At 44.5% G+C, this 26,411-nt stretch overlaps 1 protein-coding gene across 2 annotated transcripts; it reads left to right on the forward strand.

Annotated features, from left to right (window-relative positions):
* Positions 1-393: 393 nt before the first annotated feature.
* Positions 394-25,167, forward strand: ALKBH6 (alkB homolog 6). 2 transcript variants are annotated; one of them, XM_030219494.1, is made up of 7 exons: positions 394-432; positions 4,781-4,963; positions 6,538-6,606; positions 7,970-8,030; positions 11,961-12,112; positions 12,246-12,362; positions 24,506-25,167. In XM_030219494.1, the coding sequence occupies exons 2-7, from the start codon at positions 4,910-4,912 to the stop codon at positions 24,776-24,778; spliced, it is 726 nt and encodes a 241-aa protein (XP_030075354.1). In that variant the 5' UTR covers positions 394-432; positions 4,781-4,909; the 3' UTR covers positions 24,779-25,167. The 2 variants fall into 2 exon arrangements, with proteins under 2 accessions (XP_030075354.1, XP_030075355.1); XM_030219495.1 differs by having other exon boundaries at positions 408-432; positions 4,786-4,963.
* Positions 25,168-26,411: the final 1,244 nt, after the last annotated feature.

Below are 26,411 nucleotides of genomic sequence, written 5' to 3' on the forward strand. Positions count from 1 at the left end.
CCAGTGTTGAGAAAGAACACAATGAGCTGCTAATAAAAAGGAAAGCAAATAAGTCTGAGTTTGTTCTTCCAAAGCAATCCCATATATTCTATTTGCAAAACAGAATGCATGGTATACAAAACAAATATATTGAAGGGGAATAAATACCCTAGAACTAACATGAATAGAACTATCAATTTTAGGGCAATACCACTGTATATGATTGAAGTTAGTGCCTATGTAGCGTAGCAAGGGTGGAGCGGTGGGGGCGGTCCAACCCGAGTGCAGGCAGCAAGTGGGTGTACGTCACTCACGGGGGAGGAGTCACGCGGCTGCTCCGCCGGTTCCCCTGCCTACTCTGACGTTCTTTCCTGTTCCGGGGCGGGGCAGGGGAGGGGAGCAGCAGAGTGAAGTGAACAACAGCCGCGCGACTGCTCCGTGCACCCCCAGGCGGTGAGGATGATGCGCTTCGGAGGAGGGGAAGGGGGAGTTGGGTGATGTGCCGGGACGGAGGGGGGTAATGCGCAGAGAGGAGTGATGCGCTGGGGGGGAGGGGCGTAGTGCTGACCCGCCCCTGGTGGCAGCCAACTTAAATCTACCCCTTACTGTCTAATTTTAAATACTTAGTAATAACCAGTCCCTTCGATCAGTAGATCAGTCCACCTACCCTATGGAATCCGCGCTAAAAATATTAGGTGTGACTCATAGGCGTAGTTTGACTGTTTCATTTGGGGGGGCAAAGAATGGGCGGAGCATATTAGCATATCATTTGCATATATACATATGCAAATGAATATGCTAATATGGAGGAAGGAAAAAAGAGCTGTGATAGAAAAAAAATCCAGGGAAGATCAATAAAAAATAACACTATAAGCCTGTACTCTATTATGCTGCACAATGAAAACAAATTCCTTACAGGTTTGCTTGCTTTGTTTTGAGTGAATGGCGACAGCTGCGCGGGGGAGTGGAAAAAATGAGATTTACCAAATGATGTCTTCTTCCTTCTCTGGACTCAGGACGCTCAGGCTCAGTCACTTCACTTCCACTACGGACAAGGGTTGCAGCGGCGAACTAGTCAGTCAGTAAAAGCACCGACAAACAGGTAGGCTCGACTCCATCCTTCACTTCTCTGCCCTCTCAACGTCCCGCCCGCCCGAAAGGAAATGACGTCAGAGGAAGGCGGGACGGGACGCAGAGAGGGCAGAGAAGTGAAGGAGCCTGTCTGTTGGTGCTTTTACTGCGACTTCGGGTGAAAATTAAATAAAAGTCATAAGTCGTTTCATTTCGTTTGGGGGGGGGCACTGCCCCCCCCCAGTCTACGCCTATGGGTGTGACTATTAAGCCTCAAATATCCACAGTAGTAGCCAAATCCTTTAAAACCCTCTGGGAATTAAAGCAAATAAGATACTTCTTCTCAACTGAGATCCTTTAGACTCCTGGTACCATAGGAGCCAACTTTTCAAAATTATTGGGGGTGCTAAGCCCAGTGGAAATAACCTTTCCTTGGACACATGCAAGGAATTTTCTCAATATTGGGGGTGCTCAAGCACCCACAGAGTCGGCTGCTTTGCCTGGTACAGTCTCTTGTCTTAATACAAGTGAACTACTGCAATGCAATTTATGTAGGCTGCAAGGAGCAGGTATTAAAAAAAAAAACCCAAAACTTCAAACTGCTCAAAACACCACGGCTAGACTTATCTACAGAGTATCACGCTTTGAAAGCGCATCACCGCTGTTAGTTAAGGTCCCAATAAAAGCGAGAGTCACCTTCAAACTCTGTGTATTCGTATATCAAATATTGTACAGCATGGCACCCGAATACCTGCAACCCCTTGTTGAATCTTGTTTACACAGTGCTGTCCTTGGGGCTAGAGATTACTTAATACTTCACAAACTGCAAGGAAATTGTCTACAAATCAATTCTTTTGGCTGATTTTATATCTCGGGGCACGAAATAATGGAACTCCTACTAAAATTAATTAGATGTCAAAATAACTACAAGAAGTTTGGTAAAACTTTAAAATCATTTCTCTTTAAAAATTCCCACCAGTGGAAAATGAATTCCCAGTCTAATTCAATCAGATTACAAATTGTATATCATTGTATCTCATGTCAGTTGTTAAACTATCGTACCTCAGGTTATCAGCTACTAATTCCTTGTATTGAATCTGTTTTTCACTTCACTGTACGTCCATTATCTACGATCATTTTATATTCTTGATGTTACGATTAATCTTGTTGTAAGCCACATTGAAGTTGAGAATTCTTGGGATAATGTGGGATATAAATGTCATAAATAATTTTATGACTTTCCATTGTAATCCACTCAGATTTGCATAAAATGTGCAGAATAAACATCTTTAATTATAAATGAAATTGTATCACCTTTCTTTTACAATCAAAGCGGGTTACTTACTATATACAGGTACTTTTTCTGCCCCTAGTGGCTCACAATCTAAGCAGCACTAAGGGTGCGTTAGCATTTTTAGCATGTACTAATAATTAGCATGCGCTAAACACTAAGTTGCCCATAGGAACATATGGGCGACTTTAGTGTTTAGCGCATGCTAAAAATGCTAGCGTGGCTTAGTAAACAGGGTCCAAAGTTTTATTTTTTTGTTTTCCTACTTGGGGCAAATTAAATACAAATGAAAACAAATAATGTAGTAACATAATAGATGATGGCAGATAAAGACCTGTACGGTCTATCCAGTCTGCCCAACAAGATAAACTCGTATGTGCTACTTTATATGTATACCTGACCTTGATTTGTCCTTTACATTTTCAGGGCACATACCGTAGAAGTCGTCCCAGCACTAGCTTTGCTTCCCAGTTACCGGTGTTAGCAACACCCATGTGTGCTGGGACTATCTGCTGCTTTACAGTCTTTAGTTAAAGGGGGGGAGGGTGTATTCACACCTTTGGGACCCTCAAGACATTATGGACACAGTTCTAGCTGCCAGTCTCTTCTCTTGCTGGCTCCCCTCCTAGGGCAGTGCCCTTGGGTCAACTCGAACAGTCTGAGTCAATGCTGATTTTAAGTCTGTTACATAACATGGAGACATAGTTCTGTTATTCTCAGAAGAAAACAGAGCGACTCCCGTATGCGCGATGGAATGAAGCCAAGACCAGATCAAGTCTCTTAGAGCTGACTTGGGTGTGTCGACAAACCCAATCCTTACACACAAAAAATTAATCCCCGCCGTAGTAGATGATGTGCTCATAGTCGTTGATATTTTCACTTTACAGTAGTGCAATTTTGAACACGGATGGAATCAAAGAATTAAGATAAGTTGTATTATATTTGCATTTGCTTAGAGGAGTTTTAATATGCAAATATAACAATTTTAAAAAATTGGATCTGGCACAATGATTATTTTATTTATTTATTATTTGATACTTGCATCCCACATTATCCGAATACAATTATTCGGCTCAAAGTGAAAATCTTGACAAATATGAGCACGTTATAGGGTAGATTCTATAGATGGTGCCAAACAGACGCTATTTCCACGCTGAAGTTATGACGCGGAAAACACATTCTAACGGATGCAAGGTGCCGAAATGGGGCAGAAACAGCAGATCTTGCACGAAAACACACACAACCACTTATAGAATAACACCTAAGTGTTTCTGTGCAAACCTGTAAAGGGGGCGTTGCCAAGGGAGGCACATGGGCGGGGCACTCCCTTTAAAATACATGCAGTGTTATAGAATAGTACAGGTCCACACCGAACTTACATGCTGGCCGTGGATCCTGGCGCTGTGCTCTGTACCATAAAGGAAGCCGATTCTGGAACACAGTAACAGTAAATGACGGCAGATAAAGACCTGAACGGTCCGTCCAGTCTGCCCAACAAGATAAACTTAAAGATAAACACCTGTTATAAAATATTTTTCAACAAAAAAATAAAAGGAGGAGAAACTCCAGTCCTCACGAACAGGTAGAGATCAACTAAAAGGAGTGAGGAAACAAAAAGTGAGGAAGCCAAAGCTGAATGATGTTAAAGATCGTATTTATTGTTTCTAAAGTACTGCGAACGTACAATCAAAGGGCTCGACACGACTGTGTTTCGGCAGGAGCCCTTGACATACACAGTAAACTAAGGGGCTCATTTTCAAAGCATTTAGACTTACAAAGTTCCATAGGTTAGTGTACTGTGTATGTCAAGGGTTCCTGACGAAGGCACACCTGCTGAAACATAGCTGTGTCAAGTTTGATTGTACATTCGCAGTACTTTATCTATGGAACTTTGTAAGTCTAAGTGCTTTGAAAATACACCTCTATGTGTAATACAATATGCTTCAAACCAAACTGTGCAGAACAGCACAGATGATCAACTGACTGGCAGCATTCAGTACTGAATGTTGAGCACTATTTACTGAATCCAGCTCTGTATACTATAGTGGGGATTAATATTTGTGTGTGTGTGTGTGTGTGTATGACTTCGTTTCCCTTTCTTTATGGTTGTAGCTCCAATTTTAATGAAGTGTTTACACTGCAAACCCCTAGCCTTACGTCTGCAGCTCCAGATTCCTAGTTGATATTCACAAATGCTCGGAGCTGAGGAGTGGCCTAGTGGTTAGAGCACCGGTCTTGCAATCCAGAGGTGGCCGGTTCAAATCCTGCTGCTGCTTGGGCAAGTCACTTAATCCTCCATTGCCTCAGGTACAAACTTAGATTGTGAGCCCTCCTGGGACAGAGAAATATCCAGAGTACCTGAATGTAACTCACCCTGAGCTACTACTGAAAAAGGTGTGAGCAAAATCTAAATAAATAAATAACTGTGATCTTTCTCAGGACAGGTGCACTGCTGCTCACGGGATGTCGTAAAGAGTACAAGGTCTGCAGTGAGATGTGAGATCCAGCCCTCGACACAAAAGCTGTGACGAGTTTGCCTGGAGTTTAAGTTCCCAGCGTGTCAGTAAAATGGAGGAGTCTGGCTCCAGAATTTCTGCGCTGGAGGCGTTTTACATCGGACAGGTAACGGGCTAATCTAAGGGTCCTTTTACAAAGCCGCGGTAAAAAGTGACATGGGTAGTGTGGGTGCGTCTTTTGGGTTCACGCACTGGGCCACTTTTTACCGCAACTGGGAAAAGGGCCATTTTTTTATGGGTGTGGTCAAAAATGAAAACTAGCGCACGCCTATTTACGGCCTGATCACTTACCGCCAGCCATTGACTTAGTGGTAAGGGCTCACACGATACCTGCGTGGTAACCATGCCGCATGTGCCAACTTGGCCACTCTGCCGATTACCACCGGAAACAACCCCCCCCCCCCCCCCCCCAGAAGAAAATAGAAAAATATTTTCTACTGCGGGATTTGGCACATGCCAAACTTGGAATTATCACTCGGCGCATGCGCTACCCTGACGGTATTGCCGATTTTGGCGCACGCTACTCACACGTTAGCCCTCCCGCGGCTTTGTAAAAAGGTCCCCTAGTGATACAGAAGCATCTGTAGTGTCTTAAGAGTTTATTTCTAGAGGCAGAGCTACGAGAAAACACTCTTTCCTCCTCTCCTAAAGATCCTCCCTCGTTTATAGCGTAGGTACTTATTAATATTCCTTCCTTTCAGTCCAGTGCATCTTCTGCAACCCGGAGCTGTACAACCAAGGGCGTGGCCAGACAGCAGATTTTGGGTGGGCCTTGTCAAGAAGTGGGTGGGCACCAAGTGTTCTCCTCCACCCCCCCCCCCCCCCCCCCCCAATGCGATGAGGCCAGTATCAGCAGCTTAGGAAGCTTAGACTGCTGAAGTGAAAAGCAGTGTTTTCATCACCATCAGGGGGAGGTCTTCAGCTGGCGAAGCTTGGGATCCCCATTAGGTAGCACTAAATATGTGCTGCTGTTGGGTGGGCCTGAGCTCTAAGTGGATGGGCCCCGGCTCACCCAGGCCCACCTGTGGCTACGCCACTGTGTACAACTTGGGTTACTAGTAGGCTCCATGTCATAAAGGACAGTTTGATTCTGCTCAAGCTTTACTCCAGTGTGTGCAGGAATTTATCGTTCTGATTTGTCTAAGAAAAGCCGCAGTATAGCAAAAAGGGTTAAGATGTCAAATATTTATGTGTGAGAAGAAATCCGCCGCAAGACAGAGAACTCAAAACGCCCCACGGTAAACAACAGTACAACAAAAAAAGTGGGAGGGCGACCAAGGATGCCAAAGACTGGAAGATGTATGTTGGTAAAGACGTTTATTCAAGTATGAGTCTTCATACTTGAATAAACTTCTTTACCAACATACATCTTCCAGTCTTTGGCATCCTTGGTCGCCCTCCCAAATATTTATGTGAACATCTGTACAGCACTGACTGTACATTTTACATGAGAAATTCAAGAAAAATGTAACAAGAAAATTAGAAGTACTAGTTTATTCATGTAGTCAGATGAAACCAGGACTGGATTAGCCTTGTGTTTATGACATGAAGCTTCCAGTATAACTGGAAATGAGGGTGGGCACATTAACAAGTTCTGAAGCTAGTGGCCATTTTTTCCAGGCACTTCATGTTGGATCCAGGTCTCCAGCTTGCTGTTTTTCCCCCCACCTTGTTTTTCAGATGCCTCCAGCTGTCTATTATGTCCCAGGGTTTATCACTTCAGCTGAGGAAGATTTTCTCTTGCAGCAGGTAAGTACAAGATTAATTTTCTACCATCCCCATCCTGATGGGAACTCAGAGGTGAGACCCGGTGACAGGCATTACAAAAAAGTCAGCCAGGAAGTGAAATGAGTTGAGGAGTGGCTTAATGGTTAGTGCAGTGGGCTTTGATCCTGGTGACCTGGGTTCGATTCCCATTACAGCTCCTTGGACGAGTCACCTAACCCTCCATTGCCCCAGATACAAAAACATAGATTGTGAGCCCTCTAGGGACAGATAAAGTACCTGCATATAATGTGTACAGTACTGCGTATGTCTAGTAGCACTATAGGAATGGCACTAAACTCCGGATTCTATAAAGTTTTGCACCCAGATTTCTGGCTAGCACATAAATTTGGGCACAGAAGTTATACATTAGTGTCAACTGCTTGCCTAAATTAACTGTTAAACTAGGCATCAGTGGGCCTTAAGTACCATAATAGCTCTTAAGTGAATTGGCACTAATTTGTAGTTGTGTGTGTAACTGCGCTTAGGTGCTATCCTGTAAACGTATCGCCTTAATGAGACCCCCCCCCCCCCCTTTTGTAGAACTACAAAGAGGGTGTGTCTTGCAGTTCTGTGTGTAAGTTATAGAATACTAACACGTGCGATCATTTACACCAGCCTTTGCCATGGCATAAATGTTTGCAGCTAAAGTTAGGCACGCATGCCAACTTACTGTATTCCAGAGATTCCCAAACCTGTCCGGGGGAACCTCAGCCAATCGGGTTTTCAGGATATCTAGAATGAATATGCATGAGATAGATTTGCATCCCAAGGAGGCAGTATATGCAAGTTGATCTCATGAATATTCATTGTGGATATCCTGAAAACCTGACTAGCTGGGGTTCCCCTGGGACAAGTTTGGGAATCGCTTCTCTGTTCTATTACAGCAACTTCGCACTCAACTGTCCTTATGGATTTGGCACTCGGCACCCATATCTTTCACACGTACACCGTCTCAAATCTACTCCAATGTGTTCTTTAAGCTCCACGTGTGCAGCAATTAGCACAACCGCACTGACTTTCCCTTCTCCTACCCGGGCATGTCTTCTGCAGAGATGCTTCTCACTTCCTCCAGGTCCAGCTGCCAGTGCTAATCAAAGGTTTCAGAGAGAATATTCCCGGCTTTCACCTATTTTTCCTAGCGCTTACCACTCGGTTGCTGTCTGTACCTGAAGTTGCCATTTCTGATGTTTGTACTTTCCGTCATGTGGGCTCATTCCTTGCTCTGGGCCTTTCATTGTCTTCGTCTCTCTGTCTTTGTTCCTCGTTCTCAGGACCCTGTGTCTAAAATATTTAGGGAAGCTCTCAGAACCTTAGTCTGCAATTCATGCTGTTTTGTTTTTGGCAGGTTTACAAGGCCCCAAAACCTAAATGGACACAGCTGTCTGGAAGAAGACTGCAGAATTGGGGTGAGTCTGCTTTTTGGCAACCTCCAACCATTGTTGGTGTCAAAAACCATAAGTCTTATAATGGGAGGTAGGCATCACTGCCTAGGGGGTATTACACAGTGTCGAAGGAATGCAGTTCAGGGCTGGCCCTGCCGCTAGGCAGATTTGGCATACACCTAGGGCAGAAGCTTTTGGGGAGTGGCAGGAGAGCAGCATCTTTTCTCCCCTTCTATAGCCCATCCTGTGTGCAGCATCGCCCCTTGCCTCTACCGCTCTAGCTCTTCCCAGACTGAAGCTACAAGACGATTCAGCATCAGTGCAGAGCCTTTAAGCCCAGTTTCCCCCCCCCCCCCCCCCCCCCCGCAACAGGATGTCTTACATCAGAGAGGTGCCAGGATGTGGCAGGGCTTAACCGCAGGCCTATACTTAAAGGCCCTGCACTGGTGCGGAGTCCTCTTGCTGTTCGAACCCAGGAAGAGGTGGGTGACAGTGGCACAGGCCAACAGAGGAGAGGGATGAGGGGCAGATGGTAGACACTGAATGTAGAAGGAGGAAGGGATGATGAGGTGGTGGCCCTGGATGGGGTGTAGGGTAGGGAAGAATAGATGCTGAAAGAGAAACGGAATGGGATTTGCTATACCACCTTTCTGTGGTTAAAATCAAAGCGGTTTACATTTTATATATGAGTACTTATTTTGTATCTTCTGCAATGGAGGGTTAAGTGACTTGCCCAGAGTCACAGGGACCTGCAGTGGGAATTGAGCCCAGTTCCCCGGATTTCTCAGGCCGCTGCACTAACCATTAGGCTACTCCTCCAGAGTACAGAGGGGGGGAGAGGGAAGAAAAGGGTGGATGCTGGCCACCTGGGAGAGTAGAGAGGAGTAGGGGGGATACTGCACTACAGGAAGGGGTGGTTGGTCCTTGAAGGTTCATGTAGGGCATTGGTTTTCCTTGTGTCGGCCCTCGTATAGTGACTCTTTTGATAGGATATAGTGAAGAATGTGTCTTCAGGGTGTGATCTTCTGTGATGGGATATCTTGGTGAACTGTGTGCACTGTTAGCTTAACAGAGCCGTCTCTCTAACTCCAGTAAGAAAAGCTGTGGAAACTTCTGTAAGTTTTATGCATGATAAGGAAACAGGAAGCTTGGAACAGATTCAAGGCTACTTCAGGGTCTGTAAATTGCCTACACTGAAAGTGAAACATTTGAAAAAGTTAAATATACATATTACGTTAGAACAGATACAGAATGGAATAAGGCAGGTGAAGCAGTTTTAAAGCACCAGGTCTTGATGGTTTCAGTGCAGAGGTATATCAAACACTCTGTGTTCAGCATTGCCTTTCTTTTAGATAACATGCTTGAAGAATGTATAAGACAGGAGTATTTTCACTTGCACTTAATAAGACCTTGATCATAGTTATATCCAAAGAGGGTAGAGATCCTCACTCTGCTGCTCCCCAGTATCTCTCCACACTCGTCCTTCCCTATACCCCTTCCCGTGCACTCCGTTCCATGGATAAATCCTTCTTATCTGTTCCCTTCTCCACTACTGCCAACTCCAGACTTCGCTTCTTCTGTCTCGCTGCACCCTACGCCTGGAATGTATTTATTTATTGCATTTGTATCCCACATTTTCCCACCTCTTTGCGGGTTCAGTGTGGCTTACAATAAGATATGAATAGTGAAAATACAATTGTACAACTTGGTTATGGGTTACATTGTACAGGTTATGCGAGACCATCGAAGTATCGTTAGGAATATAACAATGGGACATCAACATTGAAACATTGGAAGGAGACAATGTTTAAAGGGCAGTAGTAAAACACAAAGACATATGGTGTACATATTTCTGTGAGTACATGTATGGGTGATGTGGAATTAAGGGGGGTGAGGGTCAGAAGTGGTTGTATGATGCATTGATGAATAGTGAGTGTGGCTCTTTCCGTAGATTGTTTCAAACAGGTGGGTCTTCAATGATTTCAGGAATAGACTTCCTGAGCCCCTACGTCTTGCCCCATCCTTGCCCATCTTTAAATCTAGATTGAAAGAGGGGGGTATAGGAGTGGGAAGGGTAATGTTCAATGCATAATAGAGGGACATGTGTATTATTAGAAAGGAGAACAATCCTTTGAAGGAGCACATTAAGAGGACCCACCAGTAAATATTGTTGGAATAATACACTGAGTAAAACACAAGTTATAAATATTGGAGTTTCATATAAAAGTTTATTGTTAATAGTTATGCAACTGCACAGTAATTATACATGTACACATTATAGATATAGGAGAAGACAAGAAGGAAGGGATAGGGGAGAAAAGTTTGGAAAACATTGATGATGGACATTTCAGGTTTAGTAATATGTACTAGACTTCGCTGTTATATGATTTATATTGACTGAGGTGGACTTGTACACCATGTGACCTCATCAATAAAAAATTGTTGAAACATAAATCTAGATTGAAAGCCCACCTCTTTAACATTGTAACCACTTGTAACCACTCGCCTCCATCTACCCTCTTCTCTTTCCTCTACACATTAATTGATTTGCTTGCTTTATTTTTTGTCTATTAGATTGTAAGCTCTTTGAGCAGGGACCGTCTTTCTTCTATGTTTGTACAGCACTGAGTACGCTTTGTAGCGCTATAGAAATGCTAAATAGTAGTAGTAGTAGATCCTATGGGTGCAAAGTCATACATATTTCAAGCTCTTAGCCAAAATAATGACAGATAGGCTGGTACAGGTAATTCAGGATCTGATAGTGGAAGAACGGGTAGAATTTGTCAAAAATCGATAGTCGGCCCTAAACAGGTGAAGGATTATAACCTGAATGGAGTATTGTAAGTGGCGTCAGCCTCCCTCTTCTACCAGTCAGCTTTGATAGAGTGGACCGGTCTTGTTTCAATTAAACAACAAATTGGTCTTGCCTCATTGCAAGATTATGAGACTTTGGATTTAAGGGGAATTTCTTGAGAGTGATCCAGCAGCATCCGTAGCAAGAAAGGGTAGTCAGAGAGAGACATGTTTCGATACCTAGGATGTATCATTTTATTTAATTTCATTTGTACACACTTGTCCTGGTCTCAGGGCAGTTTACAAAAATATACATTTAATGCAATTCATGTAAAACAACAAACATCATATCAACATAACCACAAACAAACCTTACTACACACAGCATGTAGTCATAATACTGAATGATTTTCAAACAATGAGTATGGTGTAAAATTTGTACTTGGCGGGATTCAAGGAATTGCAAAAGTAAGATACTGGGGGCTGTGGGGAGGATCCTCTGGGATAGCTTTGGGAGATAAAATAGGGAACAACATGAGTGTACTGTTCAAGTTTCCAAAGTGGTGCATGGTATGTAAAAGGAATGTGTTTACAGTGAATTATCGAACACAAAGATTTCAATATATCAGCTGTCCCTTCTGAGGCCTGGACCATGGCTTCCCATACTTGTCCAGGGGGCCCCACAGCCAGTCAGGATACCCACAATGAATATACATGAGATCAATTTGCATAGGTCTCCAACATGGTGGAGGAGTAGACTAATGGCTAGTGCAGTGGGTTGAGATCCAACTGGATTCGTTTCCCACTGCAGCTCCTTGTGACCCTGGACAAGACACTTAACCCTCCACTGCCTCGGGTACAAATAACCTTAGATTGCGAGCCCATTAGGGACAGAAAAGTACCTGCAAAAAATAGTATATGTAAACTGTTTTGACTGTGTCTACAGAAAGGTGGTTTATCAAGTGTGGAATAAACATAAAGATAATGCAATTTGATCTCCTGCAGGTTCATTGTGGTTATCCTGAAAACCTGACTGGCTGTGGAGTCCGCAGGGCAGGTGTGGGAAGCCCTGCTCTATGCACTTCTCACCGACATAACTCCTCTATCATGCTCCTTCTCTCATTCCCTTTACCACACTTTCTCTCCCTTCCTTCATCACAGGCGGTTTGCCCCATCCCCGGGGGATGGTGGCTGAGAAGCTCCCTAACTGGTTACAGAAGTACGCAGAGAGGATTTCCTCTTTGGGGGCGTTTGAAGGGAACGTGGCTAACCATGTGCTGGTTAATGAATACCGGCCAGGGGAAGGCATCATGGTAAGTACACCAGAGTTGAGGACTTGGGGGCATCAGTCCCTGTCAGGTTATGTAAAGCATGTTCCCCCGTGAGATCCAGTCCCTTTGTACTGTGTGTGAAAATGCAGCATTTTACCTATCTTTTTCTCTGTAGCCTCATGAGGATGGACCTCTGTATTTCCCTACGGTAACTACCATCAGTCTGGGATCGCACACCCTGCTAGACTTCTACCATCCAGTCAGCAGAGGGCAGCACACAGCAGATGAGCAGGTATGAATGGTAAACAAGCAGAGTTTGAGCAGGGCATTAGCTAAGGGAGAGAGGAATGGCAGTCATGTATCACTGTCCTTATTACAAGGGTAAAAAATCTGGGGGCAATCACTTCTAAGACCAGTAAGAAACGCCAAACGTTACCAATAGTGAAAGGTTTTGTGTGGCGAGAAGCAACTTTTCCCAGGTGATTTTCTGTAGGTGAAGGCTGAGGTCTGTTTTACTCCATGTGTGTTGGTGTGTCAGTTTATGGGTAGTTTGTGAGTGTACTTGTTAAGAGATACTTGTGTTTACACAGTTCTGGGCCAACCAGTAGGTGAACTAGGTGTCTATTTAGGGTGGCAGAAATTGGAGGCAGCCTGAGCACTACAAACCTTGTGCGTAGGCCACAAGGCCTTGAGCACATGCCGATGCTCAAAGGTTAACGGGAAGTTTGCATTAAAGGGGGTCAGAACGCAGCAAGCCTTTGAGTGCCGGCATGTTCTTGAGGCTCATGTTACAAGCTCAGAACTTTTAAGACCGGCAGAGTAGGTGGTGGCAGTGGTAAAGATGCTGGATGCAGCAGGGCTGGGGATAGGATAGGCAAGGAGAGATACTGGAAACCTGTAGGAGGAAGAGAGGGGGAAGGAAAGACAACGGGAAATGTTGGAAACCTAGGGGGCGGGGGGAGAGATAGGAAAGGCATCAGATGCTGCACTAAGAAGGGGATGGGGAAGGTGCGATGCTGGACATGGGGGGGGCGGGAGAAGGTAGGGCCTTAAGCGACCCCTGGGTGGGTAGAGGGACTTGCAGTTGCAATTTTGGTTAAAGAAAGTTTGTCTAAGTTTAGTCCTCAAAAGCTGCAAACAGGCCAGGTTTTAAGAGAGATTTACATGCCTACTACATTCAGTGTATGCAGATCTTTCTCATGCATATTCATTAGGGATATCCTGGAAACTAGAAGCTGACCAAATTTCAGTTTTGGGACCGGCCCGAAATTCGTGTTTGTCATGTTTCGGTTTCGACCGAAAATTCCAGTGCATTTTTGGCTGAACCAAAAGTATGCTGCCCAGCTCCTACTCCCTCCTCCTCCCCGACCAGAAAGAGCCCCCCACTCCCAGACGCACCCGTCGGCTGCAGTCCCCCTACCAGACCTATCGTGTTGTTGGTGGCTAGTGGGGGCAGGAGCAATATCCATCAAAATGGCTTCCAGAACTGCTGCTGAGATCCCAGAAGCCATTTTGATGCAGGAGCAAGTGGGGGATTGCCCTTGCCCCCACTAGCCACCAAAAACACGGTAGGCCCTGGAGGGGGGTTGCCGCCGATGGGTCAGTCTGGGAAGCGAGCTCTTTCTGATCAGGGAGGAGAGAGTAGGTGCTGTTCAGGGGCTGGGGAAGTGCTAGTTTCCTTTTCAGGCTGTACCGAAAACCTGGTCTACTTGCAGCTCTTGAGGACTGAACTTGGATAAGGCCATCCGATACCCTTGGGCCAACCCTGTGTATTCAGTCCCTTCTTCACATCCTTGTACATTTTCACATTGTAACTTTTAAGAATGCAATTCAAACTGCATTAAGGAGTCAGAATTCACCAGTCTACACAATATACTCTACACTTTCAAGGTGAAACAACAACTATAGAAACACGCAAAAAGTAATTAAGAATCAAAAATTCAAACTTTTACTGCGTAAGTCTTTTGCACCTTTTGTCATAGCAAATCCATCTTATTTCCATATTCAAAAACTGCCTTAACAAGCCCCAGGAAGTTGAGACCAGATACCCCACCCAACTGACTGACAGTTAATATGTTTAACACGATATATTTTGGACTGGATAGGCACAGACAGACCGTATTAGAGGGGAGGGAGGGGTGAAGTTCTGTTGTTTTGATGGCTGTATTACTGGAATATTTCGCATGTATATTTGCAAGACTTCAATAAAAACGTAAAACTTAAAAAAAAAAAAGCCCATAAGCAGGGGCGGCAGGATACCTTTTTGGTTGGCGGGGCCAAATCAACCAACCCCACTCCTAATTGTTGATGCAGCATTGGGCAAAATGTTGGTTGGGCCATGGCCCCAGCTGCCTATGCCCATAGATAAAATAAATCACATTTGTGTTTGACCAGTCACTGAGGTGATTTCCAATATTTCTGGATGAAGAATCAAACTGTTTCTGTTGTATGAAGTTAATCTGAAGCAGGGGTCAAAACACACTGCTGCCAAAAGAACTCTGGGATAAAGTTCTTAAAGGTACAGACTGAGGAAAGACTAAAAAGATTTCTGCGTGTTTGAATAGCCTGTGGGGCACGATCAGGTCCATCATTATAAATCGCGTACACATTGACTGTCTCAGTCAGGCCACCCTTCCAGAAATCAGTAGATGTGAGTCTGCTGAGGGAAATCACTGGGAGACTTAAGATTATTTTAAAAGAACTGCAGAGGACTGGCTGAGACTGGAGTAAATGTTGATTGTTCCATAATTTGAAAACTATTCCACACAGTATACAAAAAAATTTAAAAATAGGGGGTAGACCAGATGTGTATCCAAACAGCAGGTTTATTCAAGCATAAAATCCAAAGACTTGACGCAGTCCTGCATTTCAGCACCAACTGCGCCTGCCTTAGGAGTCAGTGCAAGGTATTTCTGTGTAGATACCATAAATAGACATATGATATCAGCAGGTTATAAAAAAAAGTATCACACATTAAATAAAATTGAAATTTAAAATGCATGAATAAAAGTCGCACATACATATAAACTGTAAAAATACGTGCATAATACGTTTAAAACTGAAATATAAAACTTTGAAAAGAGATTAAAAAAAAAACCAAGATCATAATGAAACAAATCAAGATACTAATAAAAAACAGAGGTCAAAACACAAATGTATGAATTAAACGTACCAGCCATTGTCGATAACACATAAATGAGCTGAAAAATTCAATAATACAGCATCTAATAAAATAATAAATAATGATAGATGAAGACTTTTGGAAAATCCAGATACACAATATTGACTGGCTCACCTTTTATCTACTTGTTCAGCCAACTCTTTGTTACATCTTTTTTATTGAAGGAATCAATAAACAGTCAAGTAAACAGTACAATGACTCATTTGTTCTGTGGTGGGGTTTTTTTTTTTCTGCTAAACACACCCATCTCCTAACTTACTCCTTCCCAATCTCATTCAATTACCCTCCCCCTCCCATGTCATTTTAGTTTAATTCTATATTTGTTAAGCTGACAAAAGAGCAAAACACAGTGTATAATTGTACCAGATAATGTAGGACTGAAAAAAAGGAATTCAAGCATTAAAATTGCTGATGATCCACTAACAACATTTAGACTCCCCTACCTCTCCCCACCCCCCCCCATAAGAACCTTTGTTCAGAACTAAAGATCCTCGCTAAGAACCCTAAAGGTCGACTAGCAATCACAAAAAACACACCTGCCATGAAGCAGATACCCAGTACTACATACTGAGATACTTTCAAACAGGAAGAGAGGCTTGGATTCTTACAACAGTCTCTCCACCAAAGTAACCAGAGGGTGGCCTACGGTCTATCCTTATTCTACCTTCCCAAGAAAAGGGAAAAAAACCTCTCAGGACCTGGGACCCACCTCTCCTAAAGTCTCAGTAAAGTATTTAAGATGAAAGTACGAGCCCTCGGGGCGAGGGAAAACAAATATATGGCTCCTAGATTGCCAAGAAAGCTTTCTTACGTCTCAAAGACGCTCCCACCCTTTCCGCTTTCATAACATATGCTGGTGTAGAAATGCTCAGCCATCCCCAAAAGGACGGGGAATCGGAGGAGGTCCACACCTTGAGAATTGACTTCTTGCCAAGAAGTGCTGCCTTACAAAGAAAGCTACTACTACTATTATTTAACATTTCTAAAGCGCTGCCAGGGTTACGCAGCGCTGTACAGTTTAACAAAGAAGGACAGTCCCTGCTCAAAGGAGCTTACAATCTAAAGGACAAAAATGCAGTCAATCAAATTGGGGGCAGTCTAGATTTCCTGGATAGAGGTCCAATGGTTAGGTGCCGAAAGCGACATTGAAGAGGTGGGCTTTAAGCAAGGATTTGAAGATGGGCAGGGAGGGGGCTTGGCGTATGGGCTCAGGGAGTTTATTCCAAGCATAGGGTGAGGCGAGGCAGAAAGGGCGGAGCCTGGAGTTGGCGGTGGTGGAGAAGGGTACTGAGGAGGGATTTGTCCTGTGAGCGGAGGTTACGGGTAGGAGCGTAGGGGGAGATGAGGGTAGAGAGGTAATGGGGGGCTGCAGATTGAGTGCATTTGTAGGTTAGTAGGAGAAGCTTGAATTGTATGCGGTATCTGATCGGAAGCCAGTGAAGCGACTTGAGGAGAGGGGTGATATGAGCATATCGGTCTAGGCGGAAGATAAGACGTGCAGCAGAGTTCTGAACGGATTGAAGGGGGGATAGATGGTTAAGAGGGAGGCCAGTGAGGAGTAGGTTGCAGTAGTCAAGGCGAGAGGTGATGAGAGAGTGGATGAGAGTTCGGGCGGTGTGCTCGGAGAGGAAGGAGCGAATTTTGCTGATGTTATAGAGAAAGAAGCGACAGGTTTTGGCTGTCTGCTGGATATGGGCAGAGAAGGAGAGGGAGGAGTCGAAGATGACTCCGAGGTTGCAGGCAGATGAGACGGGGAGGATGAGGGTGTTGTCGACTGAAATAGAGAGTGGAGGGAGAGGAGAAGTGGGTTTAGGTGGAAAGACAATGAGCTCTGTTTTGGCCATGTTCAGTTTCAAGTGGCGGTTGGACATCCAGGCGGCGATGTTGGATAAGCAGGCCGATACTTTGGCCTGGGTTTCCGCAGTGATGTCTGGTGTGGAGAGATAAAGCTGGGTGTCGTCGGCATAAAGATGATATTGGAAACCATGAAATGAGATCAGCGAGCCCAAGGAAGAGGTGTAGATTGAAATAAGAATGGGTCCAAGGACAGATCCCTGAGGAACTCCAACAGAGAGCGGGATGGGGGTGGAGGAAGATCCATGAGAGGTACTCTGAAGGTACGGTGGGAGAGATAAGAGGAGAACCAGGAGAGGACAGAGCTTGGAACCCAAATGGGGACAGTGTGGCAAGAAGTAAATTATGATTGACAGTGTCAAAAGTGGCAGATAGATCGAGGAGGATGAGGATGGAGTAGTGATCTTTGGATTTGGCAAGGAACAGGTCATTACAGACTTTAGTGAGTGCCGTTTCTGTCGAGTGTAGAGGGCGAAAACCGGATTGAAGCGGATCAAGTAAGCTCCAGTTTCCTCCCTTCTGAAAAGGAAATGCCTCATATTTGTCTAATAAAAACCCAGCAGCCGAGATTGGAATAGCTGAGTTCAACACACTCTCCAGATAGAGAACAAGCCGGGACCAAAAACTATGGATCACAGAACAATCCCACAACGCATGAAAAGTTGAATTATGCTGGGAAGAACATTTCATACAAAGTGGAGTATCAGTGCCGCCTATGAGAAACAATTGAGATTGAGAAATATAGGCTCGATTATAGTATTTTAAACTGACATTCACGCAGATCAGCCACTTTCGTTAAATGAGGGATGCGAGCTTCCAAGACAGCCAGGGTAAAAGAATCTGGCAACCTATGTAAATCGTCTGCCCATCGGGCCGTAACTTGTAAGGGGTTATTAACAGGAGAAATGTTTAATAAAGCCTTGTGTAAGGAAGATACCGAGAGGCGGTCTTGATGATCCCAGCTCCCATGATCCGCAGCCAAGGCCGCTCTGTCTAAAGTATTCTCCACCTCTTAAAGAAATGTAGTAGATTGGTGAGGCAAGACTTCCCCTGACTAAATCCAAGTTGGCTTTGTCTCATTAATCCATGCTTATGTATACGTGCTGCGTTATGTTTGAGAAAGAAACACTTAGGGAATACTGTACACATATGGGAGAAGGTTTTGTGATCTGATGAGACCAAAGTGGAGCTTTCTTATCTCGGTGCTAAGCAACGCCTGTGGTATGAAAGAAACAAGAGTGCATCACCCTGCTAACACCATTCCTACAGGAAGGAGGGATAGTGCAAAGTACAGACAGATCCTGGAGAAAAACTTGTTCCAGTCTAGCATAGACCTGGGACTGGGGAGAAGATTCACCTTTCAGCAGGACAATGATCCAAAGCATAAAGCAAAAGAAACAATGGAGTGGCTCAGCACAGTGGTGTTCCTAGGGGGGGGCGAGGGGCGGTCCGCCCCTGGTGCACGCCGCTGGGGGGGTGCCCCATGTGCCAGTTCGTCGTTCGTTCCATGCTCCCTCTGTCCCGGAACAGGAAGTAACCTGTTCCGGGGCAGAGGGAGCATGGAACGAACAGGCGCGCGCGGCACCCCCCAGTGGTGTGCACCCGGGCGGGGGGTTTTTTCGATGGGGGGGTGTCCTTTCACCGGGGGGGGTCGCGCTGCATCCGTGGGGGGCGGGGCACATCGGCGATCCACCCCGGGTGTCAGCCCCCCTAGGAACGCCATTGGCTCAGCATGAAGAAAATGTATGTCCTTGACTGACTCGGTCAAATCATGACCTGAATCTAACAGAAAATCAGTGGCAAGACTTGAAAAGACCGTAGTCCACTGACAACAGAGCCAACTTGAAAGATCCTTAGCCTGACTGCCAAAAGAATGAGTAACAACTGCGCCATCCCACTATTTTCTACATCAAAGGTCCGAAATTATGGAATGCTTTGCCTATTGAACTTCGTTCTATACAAAATATGGACCAGTTTAAAAAAAGCATTGAAAACTCATTTATTTCTTCAGGCTTTTGGTTCTTCTGATGTGCAAATTATTTTAATACTATGTACATTTTAATCTGCTGTATGTTTCAATTGTAGAGATTTTTGTATAGTTTGCTGTGTAAAGAAATAATTTTTATTGTTTTGTTTTTTTATATAGTTTGTATGTGATTTGTTCCCCGCTTAGACTTTTAAAGATATAGCGGGTTATAAATAAAGTTTTATTTATTATTATTATGTGGCTGTTATTTTGCAGAAAGGGCTTCCATCACATATTGACAACGTAAGAATAAGAAATTAAAAAGTCTTGATTGCATAAGTACTTTTTGAATACATTTCTGTAATAGTTCTTTCACGTTGAAAGTGTAGCATATGTTGTGTAGATCAGTGAAACAAACTTCTGCTTAAGTGCATTTTGAATTGTATTTTGTAGACAGCAGAATGTGAAAAGTGGGCATGGGTGTGAAGACTTCCACAAGGCACCGACAAGCAGATGATCAAAAGCCCCGCGCTGTTCCAAATAGCGCTGGAACAGCGCGGGGCGCTATTAGACCTATGATCAGAGATAATGCATGCAAATTTAAGCAGCGCAATTATCTCTGATTATGGGGTAGAAGTGCGGGAGAATTGTGTCTGAGCATGCGCTCAGCACAATCCTCCCACACTTGTTTGACAGGTCTGGGCTGGAGACCAATGAAAAGAGGAGGACGCCCATCTTTAAATCGGAAGATGGACGTCCTCAACTGCCCTGTTGCAGGGACGGCCAAATTTCAAGAGGGTGTCGGAGGTATAGCGACGGGGCAGTTGAGGACGTCCAAAATTTGGACGTTTCTGCAGTGGGCAGTTAAGGACGTCCAAAATTGGATGTTTCTATGAGAAAGGCGTCTTTCTCATAGAAACATCCCATTTTGGACGTCCTCAACTGCCCTCGCTGGCAGGTTTGCTGAAGTGGGGAATGGGGGCCTGCCAACATGCAAGTGCATGCTGGACAGGGCTCACCGTTCCTCCCCAATGATCTGCAAACCCTAACGCCAGCTCGGAGCTGACATAGGGTTTGTCGCGGCCAGCGACCCAATATTTGGCGTGCTGGACACTGATCATTGGTGATGAATGCGTTAAGCGCTGATTAGCATGCATTTGCATGCTACTTGCGCTAAGAGCCCTCGAGCGTGTTGTTTCATGCGCTCAAGGGCTCTGATCATGGGGCGGTAGCAAACGCCGGCGCTAGTATGGCGCTAACAGCCTCTAGCGCCGGTGTTTGCTTTTGATCATCTGCCTGCAAATGTGCTAGCTGGTGTGTATATAGCACAGTGGTAGGCTGTTTTAAATCCTAGAAACAGAAGAAACATGATCTAGCATTGGAAATATACACAATTAAACAGCACAGCAGAACAATCATATATTAAAAATGATTAAATGAGAGCAGAGAACAAGTGGATACATCCTAATGTGCAGTATGGAAAGCACACAATACGATAAACACCATGTCAGCACAATACAAATGAGACATCTGAACAGGCATGCATTAAAATAATCAAGTAACAGAGATGTTTTGTTACTTATTATTTACATTATGGCCCTTTTACTAAGCTGTGTTAAGGCTCTACTTGTGCCCAACGTGTGCCAAAATGTAGTTACTGCACGGCTACTGTGTGGCTCTTGCGGTAATTTCATTTTTGGCGTGCAATCAATATGCGCGGCCGAAAAATTATTTCGGCCACGCATAACAGACGCGTGCCAAGTGGCATTTGGCGTGCAAATGTAATTACTGCCCGGTTACTGCGTGAGACTTTACTGCTAGGTCAGTGGCTGGCAGTAAGGTCGCAGGCCCAAAATGGACGCGTGGGCAATTTTGATTTTGATGCACATCCGTTTTCGGCAAAAATAATAATTTTAAAAAAAGCATTTTTTTTTACAGGTGCACATTGTGCGCATGCCCAAAACCCGCGCCTACACTACCGCCAGCCATTTTTTAGCGCACCTTAGTAAAAGGACCCCATTATGAGCATCACATCGTAATAGCAACCAAAGGGACAGGTGCAGTTCAGATAAACAGTGGGGACAAGATGGGTAGATGACTAGACTCAAGGCATATTGTATGTACAGTTCAATGAGGTATAAGGAACTGGCCTTATTTACAGGGTTTGCAGCAAGGTAGTCCAGGTGCGGAGTGAGGGGACAGTCGCCACATGTATTAAAGGCTCAGAAGAAGGGCCAGGCTTTTCTATCTCCAGCATTTTTCCTCCTCCCCCTGAACCAGACGTGCTGTCCTCCACCCCCACCCCCCACCCCCAGCACACTTCCTCTCCTTCCAAGACTCTCTGTTTCTCACCCTTCCTTCCCCCTGCTTTATTTTTTCTTCCCATCCCCACCAAGACACTTTCCCTCCCCAGGGTGTTCTCTCTGTGTCAGCCAGGACCATACCAGGCTACAGTTGTGCTCTTTGTGATTCGCCAATTGATACCCACCCGTTTTCCCAGTGCCAATGAGAGAAGACAGTGGATTGGGAGGAAATTTTGTACCCCCTTTGTATTTGCACCCTGTGCAACCATGCCACTTTCACTGCCCAGAGCACACCACCTGTCTGGTGCTTCATCTCCCCTGGTACCCTACAGCTCCTCAGACGTTGCACTAGCTTCTACCTTCAGCACATGTGTGTCACTTGCCGGTGGGTTGCGCATGTACGCACTTCCCAAACGTGATAGGCAGATGCTATTTTTGGCTTCTTTAGTGCATTTTTTTATATGTACATGTAACCTAGAGGGTTTTGTTTTTTGTTTTTACTGTATTCTCAGCAACTGCTTTTGTACTAGCCATAGTCCGAAGAAGATGGATGGGCTATGTCATGAGGAATTTTTAAACATGACTTTGACCACACAGCAATTTTTGTGCATTCAAAAATGTTTACTCTATAAAGCTAAAATATGCAATATGCACTTAAATAGGCTAAAAGACTTATCTGTGCCTTCTCTGAAAAACAAATATAATGAAAGTTTTAAATAAAAGGCCTCATCAGCCAAGGGTACCAACCAAGTGGACACACCTGTATAGGCTTCAATCATGGGCCGACCACCACCAACCGAAAAACCTACAGAGTGAGATAGCTAAACCAGTCTGTAGTAAAAAAACGGGGAAGGGTTAATACAGATTTAATCAACCATGGGTACAGATAAAATCAATAAAGTCCAATAGATACAAAATTACATGACGGAAGAATGAAAAAGGTATAATTCAAAAAGAACCGGACTTGTTGTAGAACATATCATGTAGCCAAAAAAGTACTTAGCTTTATGTTCAAAAACCGAAGATACCACTTCCCAAAGGCGTCTCCGTAGGCTCTTGGCAAAAAGTGATATGATACATAAACTGTCTCCTCAAAGTCCAAGAATTATTCCTCAAAATCACTCTCTCGACAGTAGTAGAATTCTCACTGTTTCGTTACATCTTCAGGAGAGGATACGCACAAAAGACAAACATCTTCCGAATTGCATATTATATTTGTTTTTCAGAGAAGGCACAGATAAGTCTTTTAGCCTATTTAAGAGCATATTGCATATTTTAGTTTCTTATATTATAGTGCTCTTAGCAGATTAAGTAATTCTTTACTCTATAAAGCTACCATTATTTGAAAAAAAAAAAAAAAGAGGTACCAGCTTACTGTAAATGATGTCATAGTGACATAGACTTTTGTCTGGGAAGTTCCACACAATGCTGCAAATAATCGCCAAACTCAAGGAAGCGCTGTTGCGAAACTGGCGACTTTTCATGCTTTGTGATTTGTAATGCTGCCCTATGACACTTTTCCCCTTCAGTGTATTTCCCTCGATTGGCCAGCAGGTGCTGTCTAACCTCTGCATTATAGCTGTAATAGAGGTCTGTCTTCTTTTTAGTTTGCCTTCCCCAAAGGAAAGAAGAAAACCTCAGAGGAGAAAAGTAACCTGCAGTGTAATTGGCCTAACATCCTCAGTGCTAATGTTGTGTGCCCTGATTGGCCTTGAAACCAAAGACCTAGGCCAGAATTTGCTCGAACTCCCCAATCTCAGTTGGGAGTGTGGAGGGAGTAGACCTCTGCAATGAGACATAAGTACATAAGCACCGCCATACTGGGAAAAGGCCAAGGGTCCATCAAGCACAGCATCCTGTCTCCGACAGCGGCTAATCCAGGCTTCAAGAACCTGGCAACTCCCCCCCCCCCCCCCCAAAAAAAAAAAAAAAAATTCCTGTGAGAAGCTTCTTTCCCTGTTCTCCCCAGGTACTACTTAGGTAGTAACAAGTGTTCAGTTAGATTTAACATTAAATCCCTGTTATTTTACCTGTTCCTGTTTTAAAACTTTTACCATTCACTGTTCTATTTTTTTTTTTTTATAATAAACCTATTATTTGTTAGCTGTGTTGTCCTGGACTGAGTAAGATTCCTGGCAGTTTGTGTTCTCAGCCTGTGAGTGGTTTTGTAGGAACTGTGGGTCCGCAGGAATGAGGCCACCAGGGAATAACTTATGGGTGGAGACTCACCAGAGGCAAACGGGACCTAGTAGTGGGTGGGAGGATATGCCAGTGTAGGTGCAGGTAGGCCTGGGCAGTACTGGGTAGGACCCTCCAGGTGGATGCTAGGGGTAGCGCTCAGACATTACATGACAGACGCTGTAGATGATCTGGGAGAGGCTGTCACAGGGACCAATCGACGAGGTTGTTAAGAACTTCCTTAAGTGACTGAAGGCATGTGTTAAAGCTGGGGGTGGACACTGAGCATTCACAGTGACTGCAAAATTCTGACATGTAATTGTATTGTTTGAATTAAGTTATTTTACAGTGTTTTAGCTTGAACATTTTTAATGCACAAAAGATCCTAGGTAATAACGCTAAAATGTCAGTTATATCAACATAGCTTAAGATAATTAAATGTTGTTTAATAGTAATATGTAAATATGATGACTAAACAAGTACATACATTTCTCATTGAAATTCAAAGTGGTTGCTGAGAAACAAGAAAAAACTCTAGGGGATTACTTTTTTTTGTTGTGCCTCACTGTGTGTGTGTATATTGATAGATATACTGCTTTGGGTCTCCTTTTAGTGGGGGGGGGGGGAGGTAATATTAAAGTACAACATCAAAAGAAAAGTGTGCATGCGTGATTATGTTGTATAGGGCACTGGTATTCAAGCAAATTATTTCCACCAACATAATATAAAACAAACCAATAAACTAAGAAAACAATCATAAATAATGAAATGCAACAGTTTTATGCATCCAGATGTACCCAACAAGGTGTGGGGTACCTGAGCCTAATGCCAGGCATTCCCATAGAAATCTGTCTCCGGCAATTGCGTAGTTACCATGGAGTTTGCCCCTTTTATTCCACATCCCTGGGTGTTGTAACTCCTAAGATGTATACTCTCTGCCTCTCCTGCCACAGGTCACAACCTGCCAGATGGAGCAGGACCGGCACTTCCTGTCCCTGTTGGTGGAGCCACGTAGTCTCCTGGTACTCAGTGGGGACATGTACAGCTGCTACCTCCATGGAATCCGCCCTGCCACCTCTGACTTCATCAAGGAGAACGTTGCAAACATTGCCAGCTGCGACTCCCACTATGGAGACACGCTGGCACGGGGGACCCGCGTGTCCCTCACCATCCGCTATGTCCCCAAAGTCCTCAGGACAACCATTGCATTGGGCAGGAGGAAGTGAACAATCATTCATTACCACTTTGCCAGTCAAATTGCTTGGATTAATTTCCTGGACATCTTAATTGTGTCTTTTTTTTTGGGGGGGGGGGCTACATTGTAGTATAAGAATGGACTGTTCCACTGTGTTTTGGAATGAAATAAAGTGTTTAAGGGAGGGGAGCAGACAACGGTTTCATATAAATAAATACTGCAATCGAAAGAGTGGTAGCAGATTCTACCTGGGCTGAATGATCTTCAAAATCCATCTATGGTTAACGTGTAATCAATCCAGTCATGCTTAGGCCTGGTGAGTCTTCCCTCCGTCTATAGCTGGGTGTAGGCTAGGGTTTCTCAACCCAGTCCTCAGGATACACCCAGTAAGTCAGGTTTTCAGAATATCCACAATGAATATGCATGAGTACTACCTTCACTGTATGCAAATTTATCTCATGCATATTCATTGTATCCTGAAAACCTGGCTGGGTGTGTCCCGAGGACTGGGTTGAGAAACCTGGTTTAGGCCAGTGGTTCTCAATTCAGGTTTTCAGGATCTCCACAATGACTATGAAACACATTTGCATACAACGGAGGCAGTGCATCCAGATATATCTCCTGCATCTTCACTGTGGCTATCCTGAAAACCTGACTGAATGGTGGTTTTCTAAGGACTGGGTTGAGAAACACTGATCTAGGCAGTATCCCTTTCATCCAGGGGTTTTCAGCCCAGGCCTTGGAATGCCAGTCAGGTTTTTCATGATATCCTCAATGAATATGCGTGAGTGATTTAAATGTATTATCTCCATTGTATGCAAATTTATCTTGTGTATATTCATTGGGGTATCCTGAAAACCTGGCTCTGTGTGTCCCAAGGACTGGATTGAGAATCCCTGCTTCCATTTATAGACAAGACTGAAGACTTGTCCAGTAGTGAAGAATAATACTCACAATTGGTACTACACTCCTAACAGATTACACAAGATGTTCCCATCGGTGTCAGCTCTGTGCTGGCACCGATGTGCGAAGGTGGGTGACATGTACCATATTTGGTGGGCATGTCCCAAAGCTCAACAATACTGGACAGACATTTTGCGACTGACATATAGTATCGCCATGATTTCCTACCCTCTGAAAATGGAAATCTGCCTTCTTCATGTTAAACCAAGGGGCGTCAAGCCACACACTCATCATTTGGCAGCTTTTATCTTTGTGGCTAGCAAGCTGGTCTTGGCGGCGGCTTGGCGACAGACTACACTACCTGGTTTGGCAGTAGTGGTCCGTAGTCTAGATTGTATCCATTTGATGTCTAAATTGATAGCTAAGCAAACTGGTCAACTTGTAACATATCAAAAAATTTGGGATGCATATGTGACATGGTCCTCTTGTCCAGATCCCACTCTTGGACTTTAGGGAGGGGGATTGGGGGAGGGGGTTAAGTTTTGGTTAGTTATACATGTACTAGCAGTTGAGGCCGTAAAAACGGGCTGGTATTGGGGTTTTCCTTCCTTCCCCCTCCCTCCCTGCGAGGTTGCCACCGCTACCGTCCCCCCCCCCCCCCCCCCGGAGTCGCCGCCAACCCTCCACCCGGCCCGGGCCCTCTCTCTCTAGTCCGCTACTAAACTTACACATCCATTCGCCGGAACGCAGCACGCACATCA

Source organism: Microcaecilia unicolor, chromosome 11 (genome assembly GCF_901765095.1).
Source record: "Microcaecilia unicolor chromosome 11, aMicUni1.1, whole genome shotgun sequence".
In the NCBI taxonomy this organism is placed as follows: Eukaryota; Metazoa; Chordata; class Amphibia; order Gymnophiona; family Siphonopidae; genus Microcaecilia; species Microcaecilia unicolor.